We start from the raw sequence: 26,467 nt of genomic DNA on the forward strand, positions 1-26,467 counted from the left end.
AAGTGTATCAAAAGTAAGCCTTACAGGTGGCAGGCAAAACAGCAATCTTGTTTTGATGTTTGTGACAACGAGTTTGAATGTGGCTATTAATTTAAAACCAAGCTCAGCGATTCAAAGCTAATTGAATTTAAATGTCATGGTGTTGACAACCTGAAACCTATCATATTGTAAGAATTTGATTATGTCATTATGGGAATATAAGAAGTGGGCATTTGAAAAATCGGGGAGAGCCAAATGCCATCTAAAAGAGAGAGTCATCCGCCACCTGCCAGAGTTAGCACCATTCAGCTCTCAGAGAAAGCCCATCTAATTAATCAAAGGTACCACAGTATCTTAGCTCAAAGTCCATATTGAAGAAATTATAGAGCTAAAACATTCCTGACAGCAGAATTAACGGAAGAAAGATGTTTCTGAAGAGAGCGGAGACAACAGAATAGTCCAGCAACAGTCTGTGCGAATTTGAAGAGATTAAGTTTTAATTTATTGCTTCTTATTAATTGGGTTTATAATAATGGGACTTGTCTTTATTTAAACAGCATTCCACTACAATTTAGACCAGTTAGGAAGTAGTTCGTAGTCTTGGTGGAATTGTCGATTCATTAGTAATTTTGTTCATTTGTTCATTGTTGAGTTAAATAAATAGTTTCTTGGTACTTGGAGATCAGGGATTTTCTTTCTTTTAACCACTCTTTCAATAGATTACAAGGGGAAAGAGGAGCTTATCTGGGTATTTATGGGGTAACTATTATAGGGGAACCCCTACTACTGTCATAACAGATTGGGGTTTGTGTTTTAGTTTAATTATCAGAGGTGTTTGGCCATGTAACAACATGGATAACAAAAAATTTATTCAGCAAAAGAAAAGTTAAAGGAGCGAAGGACTAACTAAACATGTCCATGTATATGATAGACTGGCCAGGGATTGCTGGCCATGTAATCAATAGAAAGAAACATAGTGAAAGGAAGTGAGCAGAACAGTGGTTAGCACCGCTGCCTCACAGTGGACCAGGGTTCGATTCCAGCCTTGCATGATTGAGCATGTGGAGTTTGCAAGTTCTACCTATATCCATGTGGGTTTCCACCAGATGTTCTGCTTTCCTTTCTCAGTTCAAAGATGTGCAGGTTAGGTGGATTAGCCATGTTAAATTGCCCTGTAGTCACCAGGGATGTGCAGGCTAGGTGGATTAACCATGGCGGACATGGGGATACGGGGTGGGAAGGGGAGGCATGCTCTTTCGAAGGTCAGTGCAGACTCAATGGGCTGAATGGCCTCTTTCTGCACTGTAGGGATTCTATGATTTCAAGTCCAAACACAGCTCATTCAAATTATGTCTACCTTATAAGAAAAGTCATCAGTACATAATTGTATCCTAACAAAATTGTGGTCTCATTCAGGATTATATCATCATCTTCATATTTCACTTGCAGGGTCCTTGTAACAGAGGTGTGAATGCCCTCAGGATTGTGATGAAGTAGTCAATTTATTGAACAGAAGGTCTTCGGGTATATGGCTGTAATCCAACTGCCTAATTTGGCCAAGTCAGCATATATATCATTGGTTTAGTAATGCAAAGAATGCATCTGAAGCACCAGAGGTGGAAACCATTCAGTCTTTTCTCCTGCCTAGCATATGTTGCCTAGGTGTTATCACAGTAAAGAAGTGCACAGAGGATGCAGTTTTGGTCCTGTTTGACGTTCTCAATCAGGTTACTGTTGCTTCATATGCAGTCATTTAGCTTAGGCATAACAGATGCAGTTTTTATGATCCGTGACACATTAATGGAGACTAGGTGCATGAAACACTCACAACTTCCAGTGTTACTTTCTGAATGCTGACAGATGGCAATATGGCAATATCCTGGACTGTGATATTTATCTTCCTGATGCCAATGGTCAAACCAAAGTCTTTACAAGTAGATTAGAGTTTTCCATTTGTTGCTGGTATTCTTCAGTATTGCTATTTATAACTGATATACAACGTCCTCAATTTTGGATGAACATGCCCCACCTATAGGTTAATTAGATTTCATTTATGTAATCAGTTATTTCAACTAAACAGGTTAGAAAAACAACATGATTACAAATTATTTTAGGGCAGAACTTGTTGCATGGTAAACAACTCTATCCAAAATAATACTGAGAAATTGCCTGCCAGTTTATCCTGTAAGTGTTAATTCCTCTAAACAAGAACTAAGACTGTTTCTAGCTGTCTTGTATAAGACAGAAATACTTTGTAATGGACATGAGGGACAGTGCAATCGACCACACCACTGCTGTTTACTTAAGGGGGTTAAAGAGGAATTTTTCAGATTTTATTCTCCTATCTGCTTTTCTCGCCTCTCTTTTGTTTACGGAATGTTATATTATGATGAATAAACCATCACAATTGTGTGGGATGGACTGAATGGACAAATAGGCTCTTTCTTGGCCATTATTACCACGTTTTTGTATATTTTATTTCCTGATTCATATGCTTACCACGACTATTTAACTACAAATGTGCAGTTTTTGCCTTTATAAAGTTTTTTTGTACGAAGTGTCACTTGGTTAATAACTAGACCTGCATTATCAGCGATGCCTAGCTTACTTTGGTTTTCTGTCAATTAGAAGTTACATATATTTCTGACTGACTATTTTGGTGTCTGTGAGGCATTGTACTAGATCAATGCCAATTATGAAATTGATATTGTGATGAGATACACAGTCTCACATGGAAGTGAGGGACATCATAAATAAACAGGGAATGTTAGTGATGGGCTTCTTCTCCAAACTGCCTCATATCATCGCATTAAATTCCAGTTGGATGAACCAGTCAAATAGCACGGTGATCTACAACAGAGGCTTCTTACCCGAACCAGTTTGAGCAGATCAGCAGCATGCTGAAGCTCTTCGTCATTCCGTGGCTCTTTAAGTGCCATTTCATTTTGTTCTTCTTCCTCTTGTAGACTGCGTTCGATGTACTTCTATAATTAAACAAATATAGCTGTGAACATCAGAAAATGTCTGGTTTGTCTAGGTATGATTTTTTGTTATATGTGATTTAATGCATCAGACTAAGACCAAATTCTAAATTTAAAATCATATGATTCTCACAAGCTTGTGGAACCACATCAGCAGAGGGGAAATACTATGCAGGGTTCCTTTACACTTGATTTATTTAATGAACAAATGAGGGTGAAGCAGGATTTTTATGAACCCTTATCCCTTTACTGGATTTATTGAGCCCAAAACTTTTGACGGTCTTGGTTCAACATTGAGGTGATCCAAAAAAGCTGCAGTCAAGGTGATCACTGCCTTGAAGACTTTTCCTTATGGTTATTTCAATGAGTCAATGGAGTTATTATTAGTCAATTTGCAGGGCATCAGCACATTCATCTAATGATGGAAGTTTAAAGTGAACAGCTAAATAAAGTTCTCTAGACATGAAATGAAGTATAAGTTCAAGCCTGATAACTCTTCTGGATAGTAAAGCTCCCGAATCTACATGAGATTATTGATGGAGTGCACATATTGCTATCACATTTGTCCCTGCATTAGTGTAGCCTTTCTCATAACAACTTAACAAGTAGGAATGGTCCATTTGGTCTCTTAAGCCGGCTTTTCCATTCAACAAGATCATGAATGATCTAACTATGGCATTAACTAACCTTACCTGCCTTTATCCATAATTCTCATCTAACACGTACATCAAAATCTGTTCAATTTGTCTATGATTATATTCAATAACCCAGCCTCCACTTTTGAACGTCTTTTGGGTAGAGAGTTCCAACCATAATTCTGCTCCTAGAGAAGAAATTCCTCCTCATATCTTCATCTTAAACGATAGACCCCTTATTTTACAACCGTACCACTTAGTCCAATTCTGCTATAATACGAAACATTGTTTCAGCACTTACCCTGTCAAGAAGCCTCAGATCTTATATTTCAGCTCTAATTTTTCTAAACCCCAGTAAGCATATGCCTAATTAAACAGGCAAATGGAGGAAGAATGTTCCCAATGACTACAGGTGCAGAACCAGGGCTCACAGTCTAAGGAAACAGGCAGCCTATTTAGGACTGAGATCAGGAGAAATTCCTTCACCCAGAGAACGTAAGCATGTGGAATTCTCTGTCACAGAAGATGACTGAGGCCGAAATATTGAATGTTTTCCAGAAAGAGTTAAATGTAGTTTTTGGGGCTAAAGGATCAAAGAGTATGGGGAGAAAGTGGGAACTAAGTTGGATGGTCAGCCACGATCATATTGAATGGTGGGGCAGGCTCAAAATGCTTAGTCTCCCATTTTCTCTGCATCTATATTAACCTGCTCCACCTAACATCATTAGGTAATCTCTAATCCTAGGAATCAACCTAGTGCTCCTTCTCTTAAGGAAGGAGACCAAAACTATACACAATATTCAAGAATGGCCTCAACAATGTTCTGTATAGTTTATAATGAGACTTCCCAACTTCTATACAGTCTCATTGTAATAAAAGCCGATATTCCATTTGCCTTCTTAATTAATTGTTGCACCTGCAATGCTAGCCAAGTCAGGTCCTTAATAATGCAGCTCAGTCACAGAATTATGGAATTTTACAGCATGGAATTTGTGGTCATATGGAAGTTCTCTGAAAAAGATTTCTACCTTTAGTCCTATTACTTTGTGCCTTCTAACAGGGAGGCGAACACCTAGTGGTACTATCGCCACTGGGACCCTTAATTCAGAGACCCAGATAATGTTGTGGGTTCCCAGGTTTAAATCCCACTATGGCAGATGGTGGAACTTGAATTCAATTTAAAAAACATCTGGAATTAAGAATCTAATAAGGACAATGAATCCATTGTCGACTGTTGATAAAAAAAGACCATCTGGTTCACTCATGTCCTTTAGGGAAGGAAACTGCCATCCTTACTTAGTCTGCCCTACATGTGACTCCAGACCCACAGCAATGTGGTTGACTCTCAACTGCCCTCTGGTGAATTAGGAATAGACAATAAATGCTGCCGAGCCAGAGATGCCCCCATCCCGTGAATGAATAAAGAAAAATACACTTTTAAGCTTTCCTTTTACAAATATTTATCACTTTCTCTTTTAAAAGTTTTATTGGATTCTGTTTCCATCACTATTTCTGGTGGAAATTCGATGAACAACTGACAGTCTACATGAAAACCATCCTCCTAGTCCCCCATTTCCTGATTATGGCTCTGAATTGATGGTTTTAAATTGTCCCCAAGATCTGCAATATATTAGGGTGGGGACAGGATGGGACCAAAGATACTGCTGGAGAAGCATCCTGGTTTGTGAGGTTCCTGGGTGGGTAGTTCACAACCTTTAAAAAGGAGTATTTAGACGTGTACTTGAAATGTCATAACATTCAATGCAATGGGCTGAGTGTTGGAAAGTGGGTCTGGTGTAGATTTTGTTGGTGCAGATTCAATGGGTTGAAGGGCCTCTTTTGTACTGTATAGCTCTATGATCAAGTGGATTTTGTTGTACTTTATTCTGCATAGAGCTTCTGCCACCCCAAAAGAAATTTGAATGAAAAACCTTAAGACAATTCTGCAATCTTTGCCGTATTTCTGGGTTTATGGGCTCATATTGAAATAGCTGACGGACTTCTAGAACAGAGGGACACTTTAAGACCGGAGGAGATGAAATGTCGACATGCTCAGTTTGCAGAGTGAAACGGTGCATGCCAACAGGTGGTCCTGGGATCTTGCACTGGAAACAGAAATGAAAAAGGAAGTCAGTCTTCTTGTGTCAGACAAGAATCAGTTAAAAAAAGCTTTCTACATCTATAACTGCTACATTCAAATCGATACAAACAATAATACTACATTTAGATTAAAAATTCTTACTGCAATTTCAAAATGTTCAAATATTCTCTTTGGGCAAATCCACATTGTCTTCTGCATTCTACGGGTTAGAATTTTTTTTTAACCTTTAGTATTTTTCTACCCCTGTAGAAAATATTGTGGTTAATTTAAACTGTCCGCCTTGCCAGAAGCTGTGGAGGGGTGACAGCAATTAAAATGGATCTGCGGATTTCTTCATTTCAATTTAGCAGACTGTAATTTTAAATTCTGGTTTTGATTTCAAGTCTTAATACTGGAGTGTAGAGCTTTTCTTAAAAAAAAGGGTTTCCATGTGAGCCAGGAGAAGCAGACAAATTGGTCAGCGCTCACAAGGTTTTCCTCCCTTCCTCAACCATGACTCCCTTGATGATCTCCTGATGCGCTTGCCCTTGGACTAGTGATTGTTAATCCATAGCTCCCAGGAGAGACCTCTAAGCCACCCAGTTTTAATAGTGCAATTACTGCTTTTCATTAACTTTCCAGCTTCCTCAATGAGGAAGTCAGCAAGGGGCGTGTTAATGAGGCTTGACTGTTAAAAGTGGCTGGACCTCCCTCCTACCCTGCCCAGATCAGTCAAATGTATGCAAATAGTTTTCCTGAACAGGAGTTACTAGGAATTGTTCCTAGTGGTATAGTTTCATAGATGCTGCCATCCAAAGAACATCTTACCAAGAAGCCAGTGTTCATGCATAAATCAGAGCAATGAATATTGGTCAGTTATACGATTACAAAAGTGTTATGGCCAAGTGAGAAGAGGCATGGAATGGTTTTCTTTCTTTTTCCATTCCCTGTTTGGTTGTTGCAGAGGTTTTGAATTTTAAAAGGATGCTGATTGCCAGTTCAGTATGTACTTCTCTGTTTGAAGTTTCAAAGATATTGGTTAGACAGGTACTCTTGAGTTAAACACACATTAGTTTTGTTGTTAAAACCCATTTTTGTAAAAATATTAAATGTACAAATGTGTCCTACTTCCCACTGATACATGCAAATTCACTCACTCATTCACCCAATCACCAAACATGCAAAAAGAAATATTGCTTGAAAAAATACTGGATGTTAGACTTGGCCAAGTCAGATGCAGTCAAAAATTCAATGAAGATACACTGCTGTAGTTGGATGTTTTGGTTCTTACTGAGCTAGTTGCTTTTAAGTCATGGCTTTGCTGGAATATTCCCTTTTCTCCTTAAATCATGAAGCAGCAAATCTAATGGCTTATAAAAGAGTGTTTCTGGCTAATGTAGGGATGTGACCAATTTTTCTCAGTAAAACTGGGTTTAGTACTTTGATACAATGTTGGAGAGAGAGATGTTCAATTCGGAAGCTTGTATATTCTCTGCCTAGATCGCAATTCCAGAATCCACACAAAAGGTTGAATGACATAATCTCTCCATGTTGATTTTATATTCCAAATAATATAGAAGACTAGCTCATGTCTCACACAGCATCTCCTTAGCTTTGTTTAGTGGCTGTAGTCTTGATTTTTTTTAATGTTCTAGGCATTAACTCCTGCATGATCTATTCTTGATTGATAAGATAGGGAAGAGCTGTTCATATCTACAGAAATTCCAGTGTCCCTATTGGGGTCTCTGTAGACTTTATGTCTCCGTGAAGTAGAATGTGACTCCATAAGGCAAATTAGAAGCTAGTTCAAGGTAGTGTCTTTTGCAGCACGGCAGCTCAGCGGTTAGCACTGCTGCCTCACAGCACCAGGGACCCGGGTTCGACTCTGCCCTCAGCCAACTGTCTGTGTGGAGTTTGCACATTCTCCCCATATCTGCGTGGGTTTCCTCTGGGTGCTCTGGTTTCCCCTCAGTCCAAAGATGTGCAAGTTGGGTGGTTGGCCATGCTAAATTGCCTGTAGCATCCAGGGGTGTGTAAATTAGGTGGATTAGCCTTAGGAAATGCAAGGTTACAGGGAAAGGGTGGGAAGGGGGGGCACGGTGGGTCTGGGTGGGATGCTCTTCAGGGGAGGTGTGGACTTGTTGGGCCAATTGGCCTGTTTCCACACTGTGGGGATTCTATGATTCTATGAAGCGTGTTTGTTCGTTAAAAAAATGGCTCAATATATACTGATGAAATTACAAGTTTTGTTATTGTCCTGTCACCACACTGGAACATTAAGTCTGATACAGCTTATGTCATTCGTGTGTGTCAGAACTGAAAGCTGGTGTTGTCTTCATCCATTTGCATGCACATTTTGCCACTGATTCCTGAGAAACCCTCTCCATCCTCTAATGGAACTCACTGCCTTGTTCCCTTATTCCTGGGTATGGTGAACAGTGAGGAAGCATAGTGGTGCTCAGGAGGGTGGCAGTGATGTGTTAGGAATATAGCAGACAAGTTTTAAGAGTGAGTCAGTGAGTAAATCATAATCCCAGAATTTGGATTGATCTAAAACATTGAAGACATTTATTTTACTGGACCTATTCTTTGATGCAGGCACTTAGCTGCAGCATCAATGGGAGCACTGTGGCATCATGGACTGCGAGTACACCGCCTGAAGTGTCTGCTAGAGTTTCTCCAGAAATTTCTGCTTTAGTTTCAGATCTCCAGCATCTGTAGTTCTTTCTTTTAGCTTACAAATTAATATTCTGTGTAGCACACAATGAGCTAGCTTGAATTTTTCTGCACCAACACATTGATATATACACATTTGCAGCAAGAGTCTCTTGATGATATTGAGTTATGAGGTCTCCTATGCTAAATAAGTATGTGGTGGCAACGGCTGAGTTCTGCTAACTTAGAACGAATTGAACGAACAGCACTCGCACAACAAAAGATTGACATAAACGGAACTATTGCAATGCTCTTATCCAAAAACAAACGCCTGGAAGATCAGAAGTTACACCTTAAATTATCCAATTGTCCATACATTGATTATTCACAATAGTTCCATATGTAGAGAAGACAACAGGGTTAACTGAAAAATATATTTAAAAACAATCACAGCCCATGAATTTTGTGCCATTCACAGTAAATTGCTAAAAAAAAGACCTATTAATGCAAGATTTGGTTCTTGAAGATTCTCAAAAACTGAAGTAGTAATAACTCCAGAATTAGGAATCCTGAATAAAAATGACAAATGAGAACCCAATCCTCTCCTGTAACTAATATATTCCTTTAAATGTCTAGAGTTACCTCTACTTGAGGAAATGTGTCCCATTGTCTTGATCGAAGGTTGTGGGGGATAATGTTGTCTATGTCCTTTTTAATTAACCAGCGTGATCCAATGTCTTCAGTGGATGGCTGGAGAAATGTGATACCCAGGACAGCTGTTTGGAGTAGAGATTGAAACAGCTTAAAAAAATGCATTAAAATATTTCCATTGAAGGAATGTGTTTTTAAATGTTTTTAGCATGAAAACTATGCGTTAGATTCAAATTCTGTTTCATGCCACATTATAAATAATTACTTTTATTTTTTAACATTATATTTTCCCAGCATTTCCAATTTATAGTTAAAAGGTATGATGATTTCAAATATTTATTCCAAGTGTATTGCTTCTACATTTGCTGATGATACAAAGATAGGTGGAGAAGAAAGCTGTGAAGAAGATGAAAATAGGTTGCAAAGAACCTACACTCCAAGGTCTTTTTGTTCCGCAACACTCCCCCAAGACCTTACTATAAATGTTTAAGTCCTGCCCTGATTTGCCTTTCTAAAGTAAGCACCTCATATTTCTCTAAACTTAACTCCATCTGCCACTCCTCAACGCATTGGCCCATTGTTACTTCTTCAAAAAACTCAATCAAGTTAGTGAGACACAATTTCCCAGCACAAAGCCATGCTGATTATACCTAATCAGGCCTTGCATTTCCAAATACATGGAAATACTGTCCCTCAGGATTCCCTCCACCACTGATGTCAGGTTCACTGATCTAAAGTTCCCTGGCTTTTCCATACCACCTTTTTTAAACATTGGTACAACGTTAGACAACCTCCAGTCTTCTGGCACCTCACCTGTGGCTATTGATGATACAAATATCTCAGCAAGGGGCCCAGTAATCTCTTCCCTCGCTTCCCACTGTGTTCTAGGGTACACCTGATCAAGTCCCGCAGATTTATCCACTTTTATGCTTTTGTAACGCATTCAGCTCCTCCTCCTCTGTAATTTTTCAAGATGTCGCTATCTATTTCCCCACGTTCTCTATCATCCATATTCATCTCCACAGTAAACACTGATACAAAATACTCGTTTAGTATCTCCCCCATCTCCTACAGTTCCACACATAGGTAGCCTTATTTATTTAAGAGGCCCTATTATCGACCTAATCACCCTTTTGTCCTGAATGTATTTGTAGAATCCCTTTGGATTCTCCTTTACCAAAGCAATTTATGTCCCCTTTTTGCCCTCCTGATTTCCCTCTTAAGGATACTCTTTTGCATTTATACTCTTCTGTTATTTTGTTCTTTTCTCTTCATTCTTTCACAGGAAATGTATATTGTAGACAATGCTAGCATTTGATACTTATTGCTCAATAATTTTAGAGGGCAGTAAAAAGTCAACTATTTTGCTATGGGGCTGAACTCACATGTAGGCCAGAGCGGCTAAGAATAGCAGATTTTCTTACCTTAGGAATTTAGGGAACCATATTTTTGTTTACAATAATCAATGGCAGTTTCATGGCCACCACTACTATGACTTGCTTTCAGTTTCCGATGAATTTTAGTTCCATGAATACCATGGTGGGATTTAAATTCATGTACCCTGATCATGAGCCTGAGCTTCTGGATCACTTATGTAGTGATTCTATCATTATGCGACTGTTTATCCTAAATCATGGTCACTCTATTTTGCAACTGTGGACAGCTTTCAGGTACATTCCCATATTAATTCTGTGGTCACACCAACAATGTTCCTGCCTTCTGACCTGGGAATTCTGGTAGCTGTTCTTTTAGAACGGCAGTAGTTGGACAATAGTATGCATGATATAGGTATTCTTCTACATCACTAGATCGAAGTAGTTCAGTCCCTGAGCCATCAGCGTGCAGAATAAAAAACCTGCCAGTTAAAAGAAAGCAATATTAAATCATTCATAAACAAATCAATGGGTACTTGAATACCTATAATTGTTACAAAATCAAAATAGAGCAGTTCCTGGAACAAAATCAAGATATGTTGGACAAATTAGCAGATCTGGCAAAAACTGAAATGGAAATTAATCTGTTATGTAGCTGAAATATCAAAAGAGTTTTGCAACTTGCAAATTTCAAGTGGTGCAGATTTTCAGGTATAGAGTCATAGAATTATACAGCATGGAAACAGACCCTTCAGTCCATGCTGACCAGCTATCCTAAACTGATCTAGTCCCATTTGCCAACACTTGGCCCATATCCCTCTAAACCCTTCCTATTCATGTGCCGATCCAAATGCCTTTCAAATGTTGTATTTATACCCGCCTCCACCACCGCCTCTGGCAGCTCGTTCCATACATGCACCACCATCTGTGTGTAAAAGTTGCCCCTCAGGTCCCTTTTAAATCATTTCCCTCTCACTTTAAACCTATACCGTCTAGTTTTGGACTCCCCTACCCTGGGAAAAAGATCTTGGCTATTCACCCTATCCATGCCCCTCATGATTTTATAAACGTCTGCAAGGTCACCCCTCAGGATTTTCAAAGCAATGTGGCACTCAGAGTCTTTGAGACAAGAAAATTCTGTTGACAACCCTCTGATTGGCTAAGCTTATAACAAAGCTGTAAGTGCATTGACCGTCAGAGACATCTGAAGTCTGTGAGCTGAAAACACCTTTCTCTCCATCTTGGTCCACATCAGAAAAAAGAAGAAAAACAAGAAAGTTTAAAAGAAAGAATTCTAACAAGCAAAGACTTGAGTCCATCTGATCAATTTTAAGGTGAGAAATGACCATTCCTTTATAGGCAACAGCAGGTCATTATTGCTGAAATCAAAATTAGTTGTGGGGAACAATAAAACACACTCTTAAGATCTGGACTTTTGATCTGCAGAATTTTATCTGCCTTGTTATTTTATCCACCTATAAGATTTCTGTAAAACTGACTTATTTCTGTCTGTCTTAATCATGATGTGTGTTTGTTTGTGTGCGTGTGTGTGTGTGTCTGTGTGAGTGAGCATTTTGGGATTTTAAAGGGTCACAATTTAAATCGCATTGTAGCAAATCAGAAATCCTCTTTTTTCTCTGCCATTTGTTAAAGTCAAGTGTGTTACAATAAATTGTTATTTTCTGTTAATGATGAAGTCTGTGGTAAACCGCTTTTGGCCTGAAAAACAGTTAGTCAGGTAAACTGGTCATCTCTAATTGGGATTTTACACATTTTATGATGGCTTGTGGATTGGGGTGGGGGGAGGTCATTATTATTGGTACACTCTTCCCAGTTAAGTTGGGTCAGGGTACAGCATCTTTTGAATGCGGATAAAGTTAGAATGGATGTACTGTTAGGATAAGTAGTAAAGGATAAAGGAACAGATAGCAGATATCCAGCCCTAAAATAAGATGACGTGAAAAGGAGATAAAAGCATCCTGTAGTTGGAGGAGGTATCCCTGATAGATTTACAAGGGTCAGACTGACAGAATTGGCAAATAAATTAGAGGTAGAATTGCCTGCCTGCTCAAGCCAAGAATACATCTGATCAAAATAATAGCAAATCAGCCAGGACTGGCGGAAATACAGAGCGTTGAGACACTTGAGCTAGGAAGGAGTCAATTACAGTTTAAGCAGTTTGAATATGAAAAAGAACTGAAGCAGCACGAAATAAAATAAAGGGAGTGGAACTTAAAAAAAAGATTTGAAACAGAAATAGGAGAAAGATAAAGGACTGGTTATGATATTTTTGATTAAGTCCAAATTGCCATCAAGTTTTTTGGAAAGTTTTTCTCTGTGAGGCCGAGTGCCTTTACTTGGCATATATTACCAAACTCGCCTCATTAACTTCTTATCGTGTGCTATTCTCACAGCAGCTCGCCATTCAGCAGATATCCTTTTGCTCTCGCCATCTTTAAAATGCCATTGTGCATGTGTATTTGCATTGCATTCTGCAGCAGCTTTGTTCAGTCAAGGATATTTCCAGAAGATGTTGGAGAAAGGGAAGATGGCACCATGATTCTCTGATAGGGACCTGGAAGTCAAGGGAGTGGTGCAAAGGAGTGAGTTCTCTTCTTGTAGGGTCAGAGCAGACCATGCCACTAAACCCTGGCAGACTGCTTCCAAGTTGCCACCTGGGTTAGTGCAATCTCCACGGTGGTGAGGAATGGCTAAATGTTCCTTAAGACTTTCTCTGCTGTGTAAAGATAAGTACCACATTCTTCTTTCTGCTACCTCACACTCTCTGTGTCTCTGCTACTGCATCCTCCTCTCACTAAGACTCATCCTCAGCCACGCTCACTGTTGCCACTTACATCTTCCCTCATTTGCTGTCTCTGTCCCAACTTCTAACACCACTAAAACTGCAAACCTTCTGTGCTGCTCACTACCTCATCAACTTTCCACCAGCCAAATCAGTACTGATGACTGTGCCACCTACTTTCATCTCACTCACTTCCTCCCTTTCTCTCATTACAGGAGAAGGCAGTCCATAACAGAAGGGAGAGAACTTAAACTGGTGGATGGGTGCTAATAGTAAACTCTTTACCCCACATGAGGGGTGAATCCTGACTTCACAGGAGAGGACCAGGACTCCTTCTACCGACATACCAAAATATCGGTGTTCCATGAACTGAATAAGAACCATTCTTCATTCAACTGTAACTCACAGACTAACCTCATTGTCATTCATGGCATACCATTTCTAGCCATTATCTGCAATGTCTTGTCTCTTTTTTCTGTCTGACAGGCACTGTCAGCATATCCATCACCCCCATGGTGAAATGGCCATCTACCTGAGAAGTTACCTCCTTGACCTCTGAAGACGTGAGTACTGAGGCCTCAGCATAGGCATTGGTAAGGCTCAAACATGGTGCAGGACTGAGATTGACATAGCATGCTTTCATGCTACAAGATGTATGCTCACTTGACTGAGTACTGTTGATCAGGAAGGCAAGCTGTCTCGTTGTGTGACTGTGAATAAGCAGGTGAAAGTCACCATATTGCTCCTGGACTCTAGGACTGCCCTCTCATCCAAGAGAGATGGTTTAACTTGGTGGTGGTTTAACCTGAGGGTTACCATACCTCAAGTCAGGAAAGAGACTGAGAAGGAGAGTCCTTCATGGTAACCTCAGCCAGTGTGGGAATTGAACCAATGCTGTTGGCATCACTGTGCATCACAAACCAGCCATCCAGCCAAGTGATCTAACCCAAGCACTCTAAGTGAGTGAGCACTAAGACAGCAAGCAAGCAGTGCCAATGCAGCCTAGTATAATCCTTTACTTGGCCCCTGTCCCTGCACACAGTCTCCCTGATGTAACTTTTCAACGCTACCTGGCGGCACGTCTTGCCAGCGTATTGGGTAGGTGCCAAAGTGGTTGTGAGGAGTTGTACATGCTGAAGTCTGTGCTTCCTCAAGCCATGCTGGTGTATTGGATAAGTGTCATGGTGCTTGTGTACCAGCACTGATTACCATTCTGATTGTTTTCAACATCTTGCGTGTATGGCACATTTAACAGTATAGAAACCTGAATGTTCATGAAGTGAGTTGATCCATCAACAAGGTATTTAACAAGCAATAATCCCCTTTAATTGGTAATTCACTGCAGTCTAGCAAGAAACTCACCATATTGCTTGTCAGAAAGACAAAAGATGAAAAAAGGATGCTCCGATTGCTGAAATTGGCCTCGCTGGACCTCTTGTTTGATTTCGCCACAATCTCGCTACAGCCCATGCCACCCAAATTCCTATAAGCTTCTGCCCAAAAAGAATTAATATTTAAATGCTGTAATTAGAGATTCAGGGGAGGAATAGGGATAGAAAGGGACAAAGAGGAGAAAGAAAACGAACACTGGCTTAAAATGATACCACTTAATAAATATATGACAGATATTGAAGAAGGCTCTGATAGGGAAAATCCTTGTTATATTCTTAAGTCCAGTAAGGAGTTTGTATAAGCTCTACCAAAATTTAAGGATAAGGATATGGAGGTACCCTTTCTGTCATTTCAGACAATAGCAAAACAAATGAAGTGGCCAACAAGAAACTGGACATTGCCCTTGCAGAATTGATATCACAGCACCTAAATTTATGCATCACTGTCAGAGGAGGTTTTTAAGGACCCTGGCACTACATTAGTTCCTGGAGCATACATGCAAAGCTTTGAAGTTTGAGGAAGCACCGTGGGCAAACCCACATTTAAATTAAAAGGGTAAAGCAAAGTAATTATTACAGTTGGATAGGTGCATTAGGAGTAATTACTATCTCTTAGAGAAATTATTCTCTTGAAGAATGAAAAAACTCACCACCTTTTGTAATAAGAACCCATGTTGAAGGGTTGCAACTGCTTTACAGACAAAAGAAATGTTATGAGCTGATGCATAAAACAGGCACCCCCATAAATCTGAGAAGGATAGAGGATGGGACAGTGAAAGGACGCAGCCAGGGTAAAGAAAGGACAGTTGGGAATGTCACAAGATCGACTCAGAACAGAAAGGAAGGCACTGAGAGAGATGACAAAAATCAAAGGCCTAAGTGTTTCCACTGTAATAAAGTGGGACATCTTTGTCTGAAATACTGCAAGTTGCATGGGAAGCCTATGGGACCTAAAGACGATGCGTAAGTGTGAGCCAGAAAAAATGAAATCTACAGAACATGTGAAATATCAAATTGCAGCTATAACTGTAACTATACAATGAAGTAATCACTGCCGTGAGTGCAGGATTGCTGAATAGAGTAGACAAAAGATATGAAGGATTTCTGTCAAAACAAAAGGTAATCATATTTGACCAATCTACTGATTTCTTTGAGGTAGCATGTGCTGTGGATAAAGGGGAACCAGTGGATGTACTGTACAGGTACTCAGATTTCCAAAAGTAATTTGATAAGGGCCCACATCGAAGGTTATTGTGGAAAATAAAAGTTTATGGTACAGAGCAGAGTATTTTTCAATGGATTGAAGATTGGCTGGTCAACAGATAGCAGAGGGTAGCTGTAAATGCGTTAGCAAGATGTATGAGTGGTGTACCATAGAGATCAGTGCTGGGAATTTAACTATTAAAATTTATGAAAACGACTTAGATGAAGGGACAGAAGGTATGCTTACCAAATTTGCTGACAACATAAACATAGGTAGGAAAGTAAGTCGTAAAGAGGACTCAAAGATCTTACAGTGAAATATTGATAGGTTACATGAGTGGGCAAAGATGTGGCGTATGGAGTATAATGGGAGAAAGTGCAAGGTTGCCCATTTTGGCAGGAAGAATAAAAAGAAAGATATTATCCAAATGCTGAGAGAATTTACAGCCCAGGGATGCAGAGGGATCTGGGTGCCCTTTGTGCATGAATCGCAAAAAGTTGGTATGCCAGAATAGTAAGCAATTAGGAAACGTTATTAAATGTTACAAGTTATCATAAGGGGAATTGAAAACAAAAGTAGGGAGGTTATGCTTTGGGTATACAGGGCACTGGTGAGACTGCATCTGTAGTATTGTGCACAGTATTGATCATGTGATTTAAGGAAGGACATAAAATGCATTGTAGGTAGTTTACAGAAGGTTTACTAGACTAATCCTGGAAATGATGGAGGAAGGGGAGGGGTTGAGAAAAGGTTAGACAGGAAAAGCTTCATTGGAGATTAGGAGAGCTACAGGCGACTTGACTGGAACATATGATCCTGAGCGGTCTTGACAGGGTAAATTGGAGAACATGTTTCTTCTAGGAACTATGCAACTAGGGGCCACTGTTCAAAATTAAAGGCTGCCTATTTAAACAGATGATACTTCTTTTTCTAAGAGTTGGAAATCTTTGGAGCTCTCTTCCTGAAAAGGTGGTGGGAGCAGTGTCCTTGAATAATTTTAAGGCAGAGGGAGATAGATTCTCATTAAGAAAGGTTATCAGAGTGAGTGAGAATATGGATTTGAGATTACAATCAGATTAGCCATGATCTTACTGACCATGGGATAGGCTTGAGAGGCTGAATGGTCCTCTCCTACTCCTGATTCATATGCTTGTATATAACAGGGTCATGACCAATGTTCACACTGGGACAGCTTACTATTGTTGCTGGGCAAATTTAAAACAATTTAACAGGGAAATAAAAATCAGAATGTAACTTTAGAAAGGAAAAACAAGTTGAACAAAGTTTGGAACAGCGCTAGTATAAGAAATAGTAATGTATTTGGTGGAGTCTGACTAAGAGAAATGCAATAAGGGCTAAGTTAGGTATGCTGTGTATGTTTGCAAATGCATGATACATGGCAAATAAAACAGATGAACTGCAGTTAACCACATGGTAATATGAGATCATAGCAATAGCAGAAACCTGCCTCAAGAAAGGATTGAACTGGGTGCTAAATATTCCTGCATTCAAGGTGTTCAGGAAAGGTAGGGGAGAAAAGAAAAGGAGAAGGAGGCAGCAGTAATGAGTAAGAATGCTAAAGAGAAAGGACTTCCAGATAGAATAAAGACAGAGTCCATTTGATTAGAGTTAAAAAGCAACAGAGTTACTCTATTAGGTGTATAAAAAAATAAAGGAACAAATTTGAAAGGAATCATAGAAAGATTAAAATTATATTGAAGTGAGAGTGGGATTAATAAACTGAAAATTTTCTTGATCTGTTTGATTCCAGTTCAACAAGGAAGGGGGTTTTGCTGCATCTGGTCCTAGAGAATAAGATGTATCAAGTGGAGCAAATGTGAGGAGGGGACATTTGGTGAACAGTTGCTGAAAAGATAAACATGTTGCCAAACATTTTGTCTTTCACTCATCAGGACAAGTGCAAAAATGGTAAATTTTAAACAATCATAACAGGTCGTACTACAGGAGTATTTTGTCCAGTCATAAAATTTAAAAAAATTATGTTAATAATAGATTATACATTAGTAATAGTCAATTAGCATTCCTAATTACTCACTGTACCTGCAGAATTCAATACACAAAAATCTGGAAGAAAAAGGTAGGCAAATTCCAACCATATAACCATTGTTGAGTGTCACAAAAACCTGTCTAATTGCGGTCCGTCATCCCTGGAACCATTTTTGTAAATATTTTCAACAGCCTTTCTGAAGCCTTGTAGGGAATTCTTGTAGGGAAGGAGATCTGCCATCCTTACCTGCTCTGGCTTACATGTGACTCCAGAACCACAGCAATGTGGTTGGTTTTTAAGTGCCTTCTGGGCAATTAGCAATGGGCAATAAATACTAGTCCAGCCAGTGATGCCCACATCCTATGAACGGATAATAACATTTTAGGAATGATGGAAGGCTTCAGAAAGGCTGTTGAAAATATTTACAAAAATGATTCCAGGGATGACGGACTGCAATTATGTGGCTAGATGAGAGAAGTTTGGTTTGTTTTTAGAATGGAGAAGTTCAAAAGGTGATTTGATGGAGATGTTTAAAACCATGAGGAATCTAGATAGTGGCTATAAAGAGAAATGGTTCTTATTGCTGGAAGAGTCAAGAACCAGAAAATGAATGGCAAAAGAACCAGTGTCAACATCATGAAAAGTCTTTCTTGTACAGTAAATAATTAGGAGCTGGAATACAATATCTGAGCGTGTGGTGTAGGCAGATTCAATCATGGCTTCTAAAATAGAATCGTATAAACTCAAAGTGAAAAATAATTGCAAGCTATGGTGAGAAATGGATGCAAGGAGGAGTAATGGTGGACACAGATTAGCCAAACTGCTCTTGACAAGAAAATGCAAATGGGCTCCTTGTCTGTGGCAACAATTCTATCATTCTATTATTCTTGCCTTGGAGATATCTTTAATAATTATTGACTGATTATTTAATGTATATTTGTTCTTGAACATTTATAAATTTATAACAAACCTTGGGGCATGTTTTTTATAAATGACAGGCTCATGTTCAATCACGAGTTCTTGAAGTAGAGCACCTTCTTCCTCTTTCTCCTGATTTCCATCATGAGTGAAAGTAAATGTATTACCATCCACCATTACCTAATGTATAAAAATAAATAAACTTGAAAAATCCGTGTGAAATCCTATTACTAACTGTCAGTAGATATGTGTTGTTACTGATAACATCCTTAACATCATAAGTAACTAAAACTGTGGCTTATTTAAATGTCGACTCGGCATCTTGCTGCAAGCCTGTGTAGAGCAGGAGGCTTTGAGGAGTTAGGAGAAGAACCATTTGTTGCAGAATACCTAGCCTCTGACTTGTTTGAATGGCCACAGCATTTATGTGGCTGGTCGTGTTAAGCTTCTGATTTATGGTAACTCCCAAAATCTTCAGAGAGGATTGCAATGATGGTAATATCATTGAATGACAAGGCCAGATCATTAGCCTCATTATCATTGTTGATGAATATTACTGGCACCAGAGTGGTCGAAACGTTACTTGTTATGATCCTAAACCTGGATGATGTCTGGGTCTAATAGAGTGCAGGTATGGATTCCTTTCCAGCTGTTTTCATTCCCTTAAGATTCAAATTCTCCAAACAAACCGTATGACATGCTGCATATCTTCACTCATACCAACGGTCATGTTTCACTGCCTCCCTGTTCTCTAGTATGTTGACTTCAAAGTTTTTGTTTTCACCCTCAAATCTCTCAAGAGCATAATTCTACAAACCTTCATGGTCTGCTCCCGCTTTGCCTACCATTCATTTTGTTTTCTCCTAAAACTTAAACTACTTCTTTTGCTCTATTCATTGCTGGCCGCTCATTCAGAAACTACAATTTTGCACTCTGAATTCCCTGCCTAGTTTCCTTCATCTTACATGCACTTTCCTGGTTTCGGAAAACCTCCTCAAAATCCTCTCCTTAACCAAGCTTTTCTTTCTTCTCTTTTTTTACCCCTTGCTCTACCTGTTCAACATCTGTTGCTTCTTTTCTTTCTGATGTGACATCTTCCTATGTGTGATGAACACAATAAAAATGCAAGATAACATCTTAGCAATAAAACCAATAATATCGACAAATACATAGGCTGACATTTTAAGATACATGGATTGCATTATTGTGTGTCGAGTACAAAAAAACTATGAAAGATAAAAGCTGGATTGTACAATCAGAGTAATTTCGAATCTGCACTTTGTCAACTGCTGTCAATGCATATAACACACAAATTAGGGACAGATATAGGCGAGTGACTCTTCAAGCCTGCGTCACCATTCAATAAGATCTCGGTACATTTAGTGGTGTTCCAAATTCTACATTCCCATCTAACCCTGATAACCATTGATTTGCTTGCTTGACAAGAATTTATCTACCCTCACCTTCAAAATATTCAATGGCCGTACCTCCACTTGCCTTCCAAGGCAGAGATCCAAAGTTGTAAAGTCCTCAGAGAAAAATTATCCCTAATCTCTGTCCTAAAAGGGCTACCCCTAATGTTAAAAGTGTCCTCCAGTTCAGCTACAAAGAAAAACATCTTTTCCACGTTCACCTTGTCAAGACCTTTCTGAATCTTATAGATTTAAATCAAAACACCCCTCACTCTTCTGAACTTTAGTGAAAACAAGCCCAGTCTGCCAAATGTTTCCTCATAAAACAACCCACTCATTTTCCAGAAATCAATCTAGTAAATGTCATCTGAACCATCTCCAGCACATTTACATCCTTCCTTAAATGAGATCAAAACAGTACACTGGAATTGAGATGTGGTCGCGGCAATGTCCTGCAAAATTGAAACTTAATGTCCTTAAATTTATGTTCAAATCCTCGTGTAATAAAGGTTAGAATCTTTTTATCCTTTCTGTTATGTGCTGTACCTGCACATTAACCTTTGTTAGGTTAGAAAACCTAGATCCCTCCGTATCTCAGGATCTGCAGTCATTTTCAATTTAAGTAAAACTGCATTTTGGAAGTATCAATAAAGGTAAAGTTCTACAGAGGGAGGGTGAGGGAAGGGAACAACAATACAGACAGAACATGGGATGCCCAATTGAGAAAGTGAACCAATGATGGCGAGACCGCCACTCTTGCTTTGTCCATCTCACATCCATGCTGCGTAACTTGCCAGGCTTTGCTTCTATCTTTGACATTTAGAGAGTGGCCCTTAGGTGACCATTAATTGATCAGCAAGGGACTGAGTTGGGCCAGGGTTAGGCAGATGGGCCTATTGCAAAATTGCTGACAGGTTCAGAATGGGAGGAAGGGTGGTGGGAAGGCCAGATGTGGAATTTCACGTGTGCCCCAGCCTCCAAAACTGCTAATGGAAGCCTATTAAATTTGATTTCTTCTGAGTATGTATAATCTAGCAAAAAAAAATTATAAAATTGTAGAAATACTCAATATTAGTGTCAATACAACACTGCCATGGTAAGACGAAAGATTAATCAAAGATTTCAATTCTGTTTCATTGTAATGAATTATATTTGTCTTAATTTTTGGAGGCATTTTTCATCCCTGTCTCCTTTATAAGAATTGTATCTATACTGTCAGCTGGTCTGGATGTTAGTATAAAAACGCAGGCGGAGTAAAACCAAGGAAATGAGGGGATCTATAGCTCAAGTTATAAAATATGGAATTCTACGGGACCTGGAAACGATTTCCTTCAGGATCCATGACTTCACAAATGACTGGCGATGTACTTTTCATAAAATACGCAGCAGGCTGCAGCTCCATGTTGCTGATAGTAGGGTGTGTTATGACATCATTATTTGCTTCCGATGTGTACAAGGCACAGCCATCCTGATCAACTGAAAGGCATCCAGAACTTGCCGGGAAAATCTTAAATATAAACAGCAGATCAAAGTTAAGAACAATAGAGATTATACAATTGATACCCTTTCTGATCCACGAAAACCTGTCAGAAAGGTATGGTGATATATGATTGATTTTAATTTATTTATAGACTGGAAATGTCAGATGGGAAAGGATTAGGATTTCAGAGAGTTCTGAGGAATGGTCACTCGACTCAAAAGATGCTGTCAGACCGCTGAGCTTTTCCAGCAATTTCTGTTTTTGTCTAGGATTTCATAGAATATTTCCAGGATAGCTTTTTAGAACAGTGTCTTTATGGAGCCAATCAGAAAGAGGCTATAGACATTTGATATTGTAAGTACTGATCTTACAGACTCATAGAGATGTACAGCACGGAAAGAGACACTTAGGTCCAGCTCGTCTGTGCCAATCAGATATCCTACATAGGTCTAGTCCCATTTGCCAGCATTTGGCCCATACCCCAGTAAACCCTTCCTATTCATAAACCCATCCAGATGCCTTTATAATGTTGTAATTGCACCTGCTTCCACCACTTCCTCTGGCAGCTCATTCCATAAATGCACCAGCATGTCCCCTATTTGCCCTCCTGATTTCCTTCTTAACTATACTCCTACTATCTTTACTCTCTTCCAGGGATTTACTCGACCTCTGCCCTCTACACCGGACATATGCTTCCTTCTTTTTCTTGACTAAAACGTCAGTTTCTCTAGTCATCCAGCATTCCTTACACCTACCAGCCTTGCCCTCACCCTAACAGGAACATACTGTCGCTAGATTCTCGTTATCTCACTGTTGAAGGTTTACCATTTTCCAGTCGTTCCTTTAGCTACAAACATCTGTCCCTAATCAACTTTTGAAAGTTCTTGCCTAATACTGTCAAAATTGGTCTTCCTCCAATTTAGAACTCTAACTTTTAGATCCGGTCTATCCTTTTTGATCACTATTTTAAAACTAATAGCATTACGGTCACTGACCCCAAAGTTCTCCCCCACTGATACCTCGGTCATCTTCCCTGCTTTATTTACCAAGAGTAGGTCAGGTTTTGCACCTTCTCTAGTATGTACATCCACATACTGAAACAGAAAATTTTCTTGTACATACTTAAATTCCTCTCCATTCGAGCCCTGAACACTATGCCAGCCACAGGCCATTTTTTTTATTTATTCATTTTTTGGGATGTGGTTGTTGCTGGCTGGGCCAGCATTTATTGTCTGTCCCTACTTAGATGATGGTGAGCTGCCTTCTTGAACCGTTGCAGTCCACCTGCTGTGGGTTGACCCACAATACCATTAGAGAAGGAATTCCAGGATTTTGACCCAGCAACAGTGAAGGAACAGCGATATATTTCCAATTCAGGATGGTGAATGGCTTGGAGGGGAACTTGAAGGTGGTGGTGTTCCAATGTATGTGCTGCCCTTGTCTTTCTAGATGGAATTGTGCATGGGTGTGGAAGGGTTTCAGCCTGAAATGTTGACTTCCCTGCTCCTCAGATGCTGTCTGATCTGCTGTGCTTTTCCAGCTCCACATTTATTGACCCGTAAGACGCTGTCTGAAGATCTTTGGTGAATTTCTGCAGTGCAGATAGTACACACTGCTGCTATTGAGCGTCGGTGGTGGAGGGAGTGGATGCTCATGCCTGCAGTGCCAATCAAGTGGGCTGCTTTGTCCCGAATGGTGCCAAGCTTCTTCAGTGTTGTTGGGACTGGGGTCATCCAGGCAACTGGGGAGTTTTTCCATCACACTCCTGACTTGTGCCTTGTAGATGGTGGACAGGCTTTGAGGTGTCAAGCGGTGAGTTACTCGCCACAGTATTCCTCTGACCTGTTCTTGTAGCCGCTGTGTTTAGGTGGTGAGTCCAGTTGAGTTTCTGATCAATGATAACTCCCAGGATGTTAATAGTGGGAGATTCAGTGATGGTAATACCATTGAATGTCAAGGGGCGATGGTTAGATTGTCTCTTATTGGTCATAGTCTGGCAGTTGTGTGGCATGAATGTTATGTGCCACTTGTCAGCCCAAGCCTGGATATTGTCCAGATCTTGTTGCATTTGGACACGGACTGCTTCAGTGTCTGAGGAATTGCAAATGTTGCTGAACATTGTGCAATCATTGGTAAATATCCCCACTTCTGACCTTATGATGGAGGGAAGGTCACTGATGAAGCAGCTGAAGATGGTTGGGCCTACGATACTACCCTGAGGAACTCCTGCAGAGATGTCCTGGAGCTGAGATAATTGACCTCCAACAACCACAACCATCCTCCTATGTGTCAGGTATGACTCCAACCAGCGGAGAGTTTGCCCCCAGATACTCATGGATTCCAGTTTTGTGAGGGCTCCTTGATGCCACATTTGGTCGAATGCAGACTTGATATCAAGGGCTGTCACTCTCACCTCACCTCTGGAATTCAGCTCTTTTGTCCATGTTTGAACCAAAGCTGTAATGAGGTCAGGAGCTGTGTGGTCCTGGGGAACCCAACCTGGGCGTCACTGAGCAGGTTATTTCTGAGCAGGTGCTGCTTGATAGCACTGTTAATGACACCTTCCATCACTTTACTGATGATTGAAAATAGACTGACGGGACGGTAATTAGCCGGGTTGGATTTGTCCTTCCTATGTTTGGAAAGTTAAAATCCCCTACCGTAACCATACTATTATTCCTACAGATAACTGAGATCTCCTTACAAATTTGTTTCTCAATTTCACGCTGACTATTGGGGGATCTACAGTACAATGTCAATGAGGTGATCATCCCTTTCTTGTTCCTCAGTTCCACCTAAATAACGTCCCCGAAGGTATTCCCAGGAATATCCTCCCTACGTACAGCTGTATAGTCATCTCTAATCAAAAACACCACTCCTCCTCCTCTTTTGTCCCCCTTTCTATCCTTCCAAAGCCTCTACACCCAGGAGCACTAAGCTGCCAGTCCTGTCTATCTCTGAGCCATGTCTCTGGAATTGCTATGAAATCCCAGTTCCATGTTCCCAACCATGCCCTGAGTTCATCTGCCTTACCTGTTAGGCCCCTTGCATTGAAATAAATGTAGTTTAATTTAACAGTCCTACCTCGTTCTCTGCTTTCTTCCTGCCTGCCATGACTTGCTCTTTTTCCCAACTGTACCGGTCTCAGACTGATCTCTTTCCTCACTATCTCCCTGGGTTCCCCCCCCTATTACTAGTTTAAATCCTCCCGAGCAGCTCTAGCAAATCTCCCCACCAGTATATTAATCCAGTTCCAAGTCATGTGCAATCCGTCCTTCTTATACAGGTCATCTCTACCCCAGAAAATATTCCAAGGATCCAAAAATGTGAATCCTTCTGCCCTGCACCAGCTCCTCAGCCACACAGTCATCTGCTCCATCCTCCTAGTCCTGTCCTCACTAGCTCATGACACCAGGAATAATCCAGATATTACTACCCTTGAGGACCTCCTGTTTAATTTCCTGCCTAACTTCCCATATTCTTTCCTCAGAATCTCATCCTCTTCTCTTCCTATGTCTCTAGTTCCAATGTGTACAACGACCTCCTGCTCCCTCCACCCTCCACTTTGAGAATATTCTGCACCCTCTCTGAGATATCCTTTATCCTAGCACTAGAAAGGCAACACACCATTCTGATGTCTCGCTGTCAGTCGCAGAAACGTCTGTCTGTGCCTCTGACTAGCGAGTCCCCTGTCACAATCGATCACTTGGAACCTGATGTACCCCTCATTACGATAGAGCCAGTCTCGGTATCAGAAACCTGGCTGTCAGTGCTACATTCCCCTGAGAGTCCATCAGCCCCTACATTTTTCAAAACAGCATACTCCTTTGAGCTGGGGATAGTCACAGGAGACTCCTGCACAACCTGCCTCTCTCTCCTATCTTTCCAACGGGTAACACATCTACCTGACTGTTTATCTCCCTTCCTGCAACTGCAATCCATCACACCCCCTTGCTCCTGTAAATTCCTCATTGCCTTTAAATGCCACTCCAACCGACCCATGCGATCCAATTGGATTCGCAACCAAACATGCTTCCTGCAGACATAATCACCAGTAACAAAGAAATTCTCCCTAATCTCCCACATCTGAAAGGAAGAGCACATCACTCTACTAAAGGCGATCTTTGCACCATAACAATCTACAGACCCAGAAAATAACACAATCTTACTGCTCTAAGTAACATTTCTCTAGGCTAATTTAATACGTATGTTTTATATTTTTAAAGTTTAATCAAGACACAGATCTCAATAAAACATACAATCAAAAAAGAACCTACTCTACTAACAGTTATAGATTTACAAAGAAAAACAGTAAGGTTACACGTTAAAAAGCCACTAAGCTGCTCCCCTGCTGTGAGCTCTCCCACACAGGTTTCTCCAAGGTCAGCTGTGAATTTCACTGTTTGTTGATTTTTCTTCAACAAACTCCGATATCCAGACCCAGAGATACTTGAAATCAAACAGCAAAACAGTCAGCTGTACAGATTCACTGTTTGGTCAGACAGCAGTGCAGGTTTATTTCTCTGTTTGATTCACTCCTCATGTGGTCACTGCTTTTGTCTGTCTTCCTCCTTTTTAAACTGCCATAGTGAAGGTTCCCACCAGGCAGCATGATATGATTGAAGTTTACATTCAGTTTGAGAGAGAAAGAAAAGGGGTCCAAAACTATTTTCTAAAAATTTAAATAAGATATTAGGAAAGCAGAGTGGGACTGAAGAGAAATAACAAATTAGGTTAAAGGATTGATCAATACAGATGCAGAAACAGGCATTTAAGGTATAGGTTGAATCAGAGATAGTAGGAACTGCAGATGCTGGAGAATCCGAGACAACAAGGTGTAGGGCTGGATGAACACAGCAGGCCAAGCAGCATCATAGGAGCAGAAAGGCTGACGTTT

At 40.2% G+C, this 26,467-nt stretch overlaps 1 protein-coding gene across 1 annotated transcript in view; it reads right to left on the reverse strand.

The window, feature by feature from the left end:
- spag17 (sperm associated antigen 17) overlaps positions 1-26,467 on the reverse strand; it is a 216,366-nt gene that overhangs the window by 59,418 nt on the left and 130,481 nt on the right. Inside the window, 6 exon segments of the mRNA XM_048603090.1 lie at positions 2,850-2,963; positions 5,527-5,700; positions 8,973-9,106; positions 10,706-10,836; positions 18,731-18,858; positions 21,406-21,597. Coding sequence (XP_048459047.1) covers positions 2,850-2,963; positions 5,527-5,700; positions 8,973-9,106; positions 10,706-10,836; positions 18,731-18,858; positions 21,406-21,597 — 873 coding nt within the window.

The sequence above is a fragment of the Rhincodon typus genome, chromosome 11 (genome assembly GCF_021869965.1).
Source record: "Rhincodon typus isolate 14 chromosome 11, sRhiTyp1.1, whole genome shotgun sequence".
Taxonomy (NCBI): Eukaryota; Metazoa; Chordata; class Chondrichthyes; order Orectolobiformes; family Rhincodontidae; genus Rhincodon; species Rhincodon typus.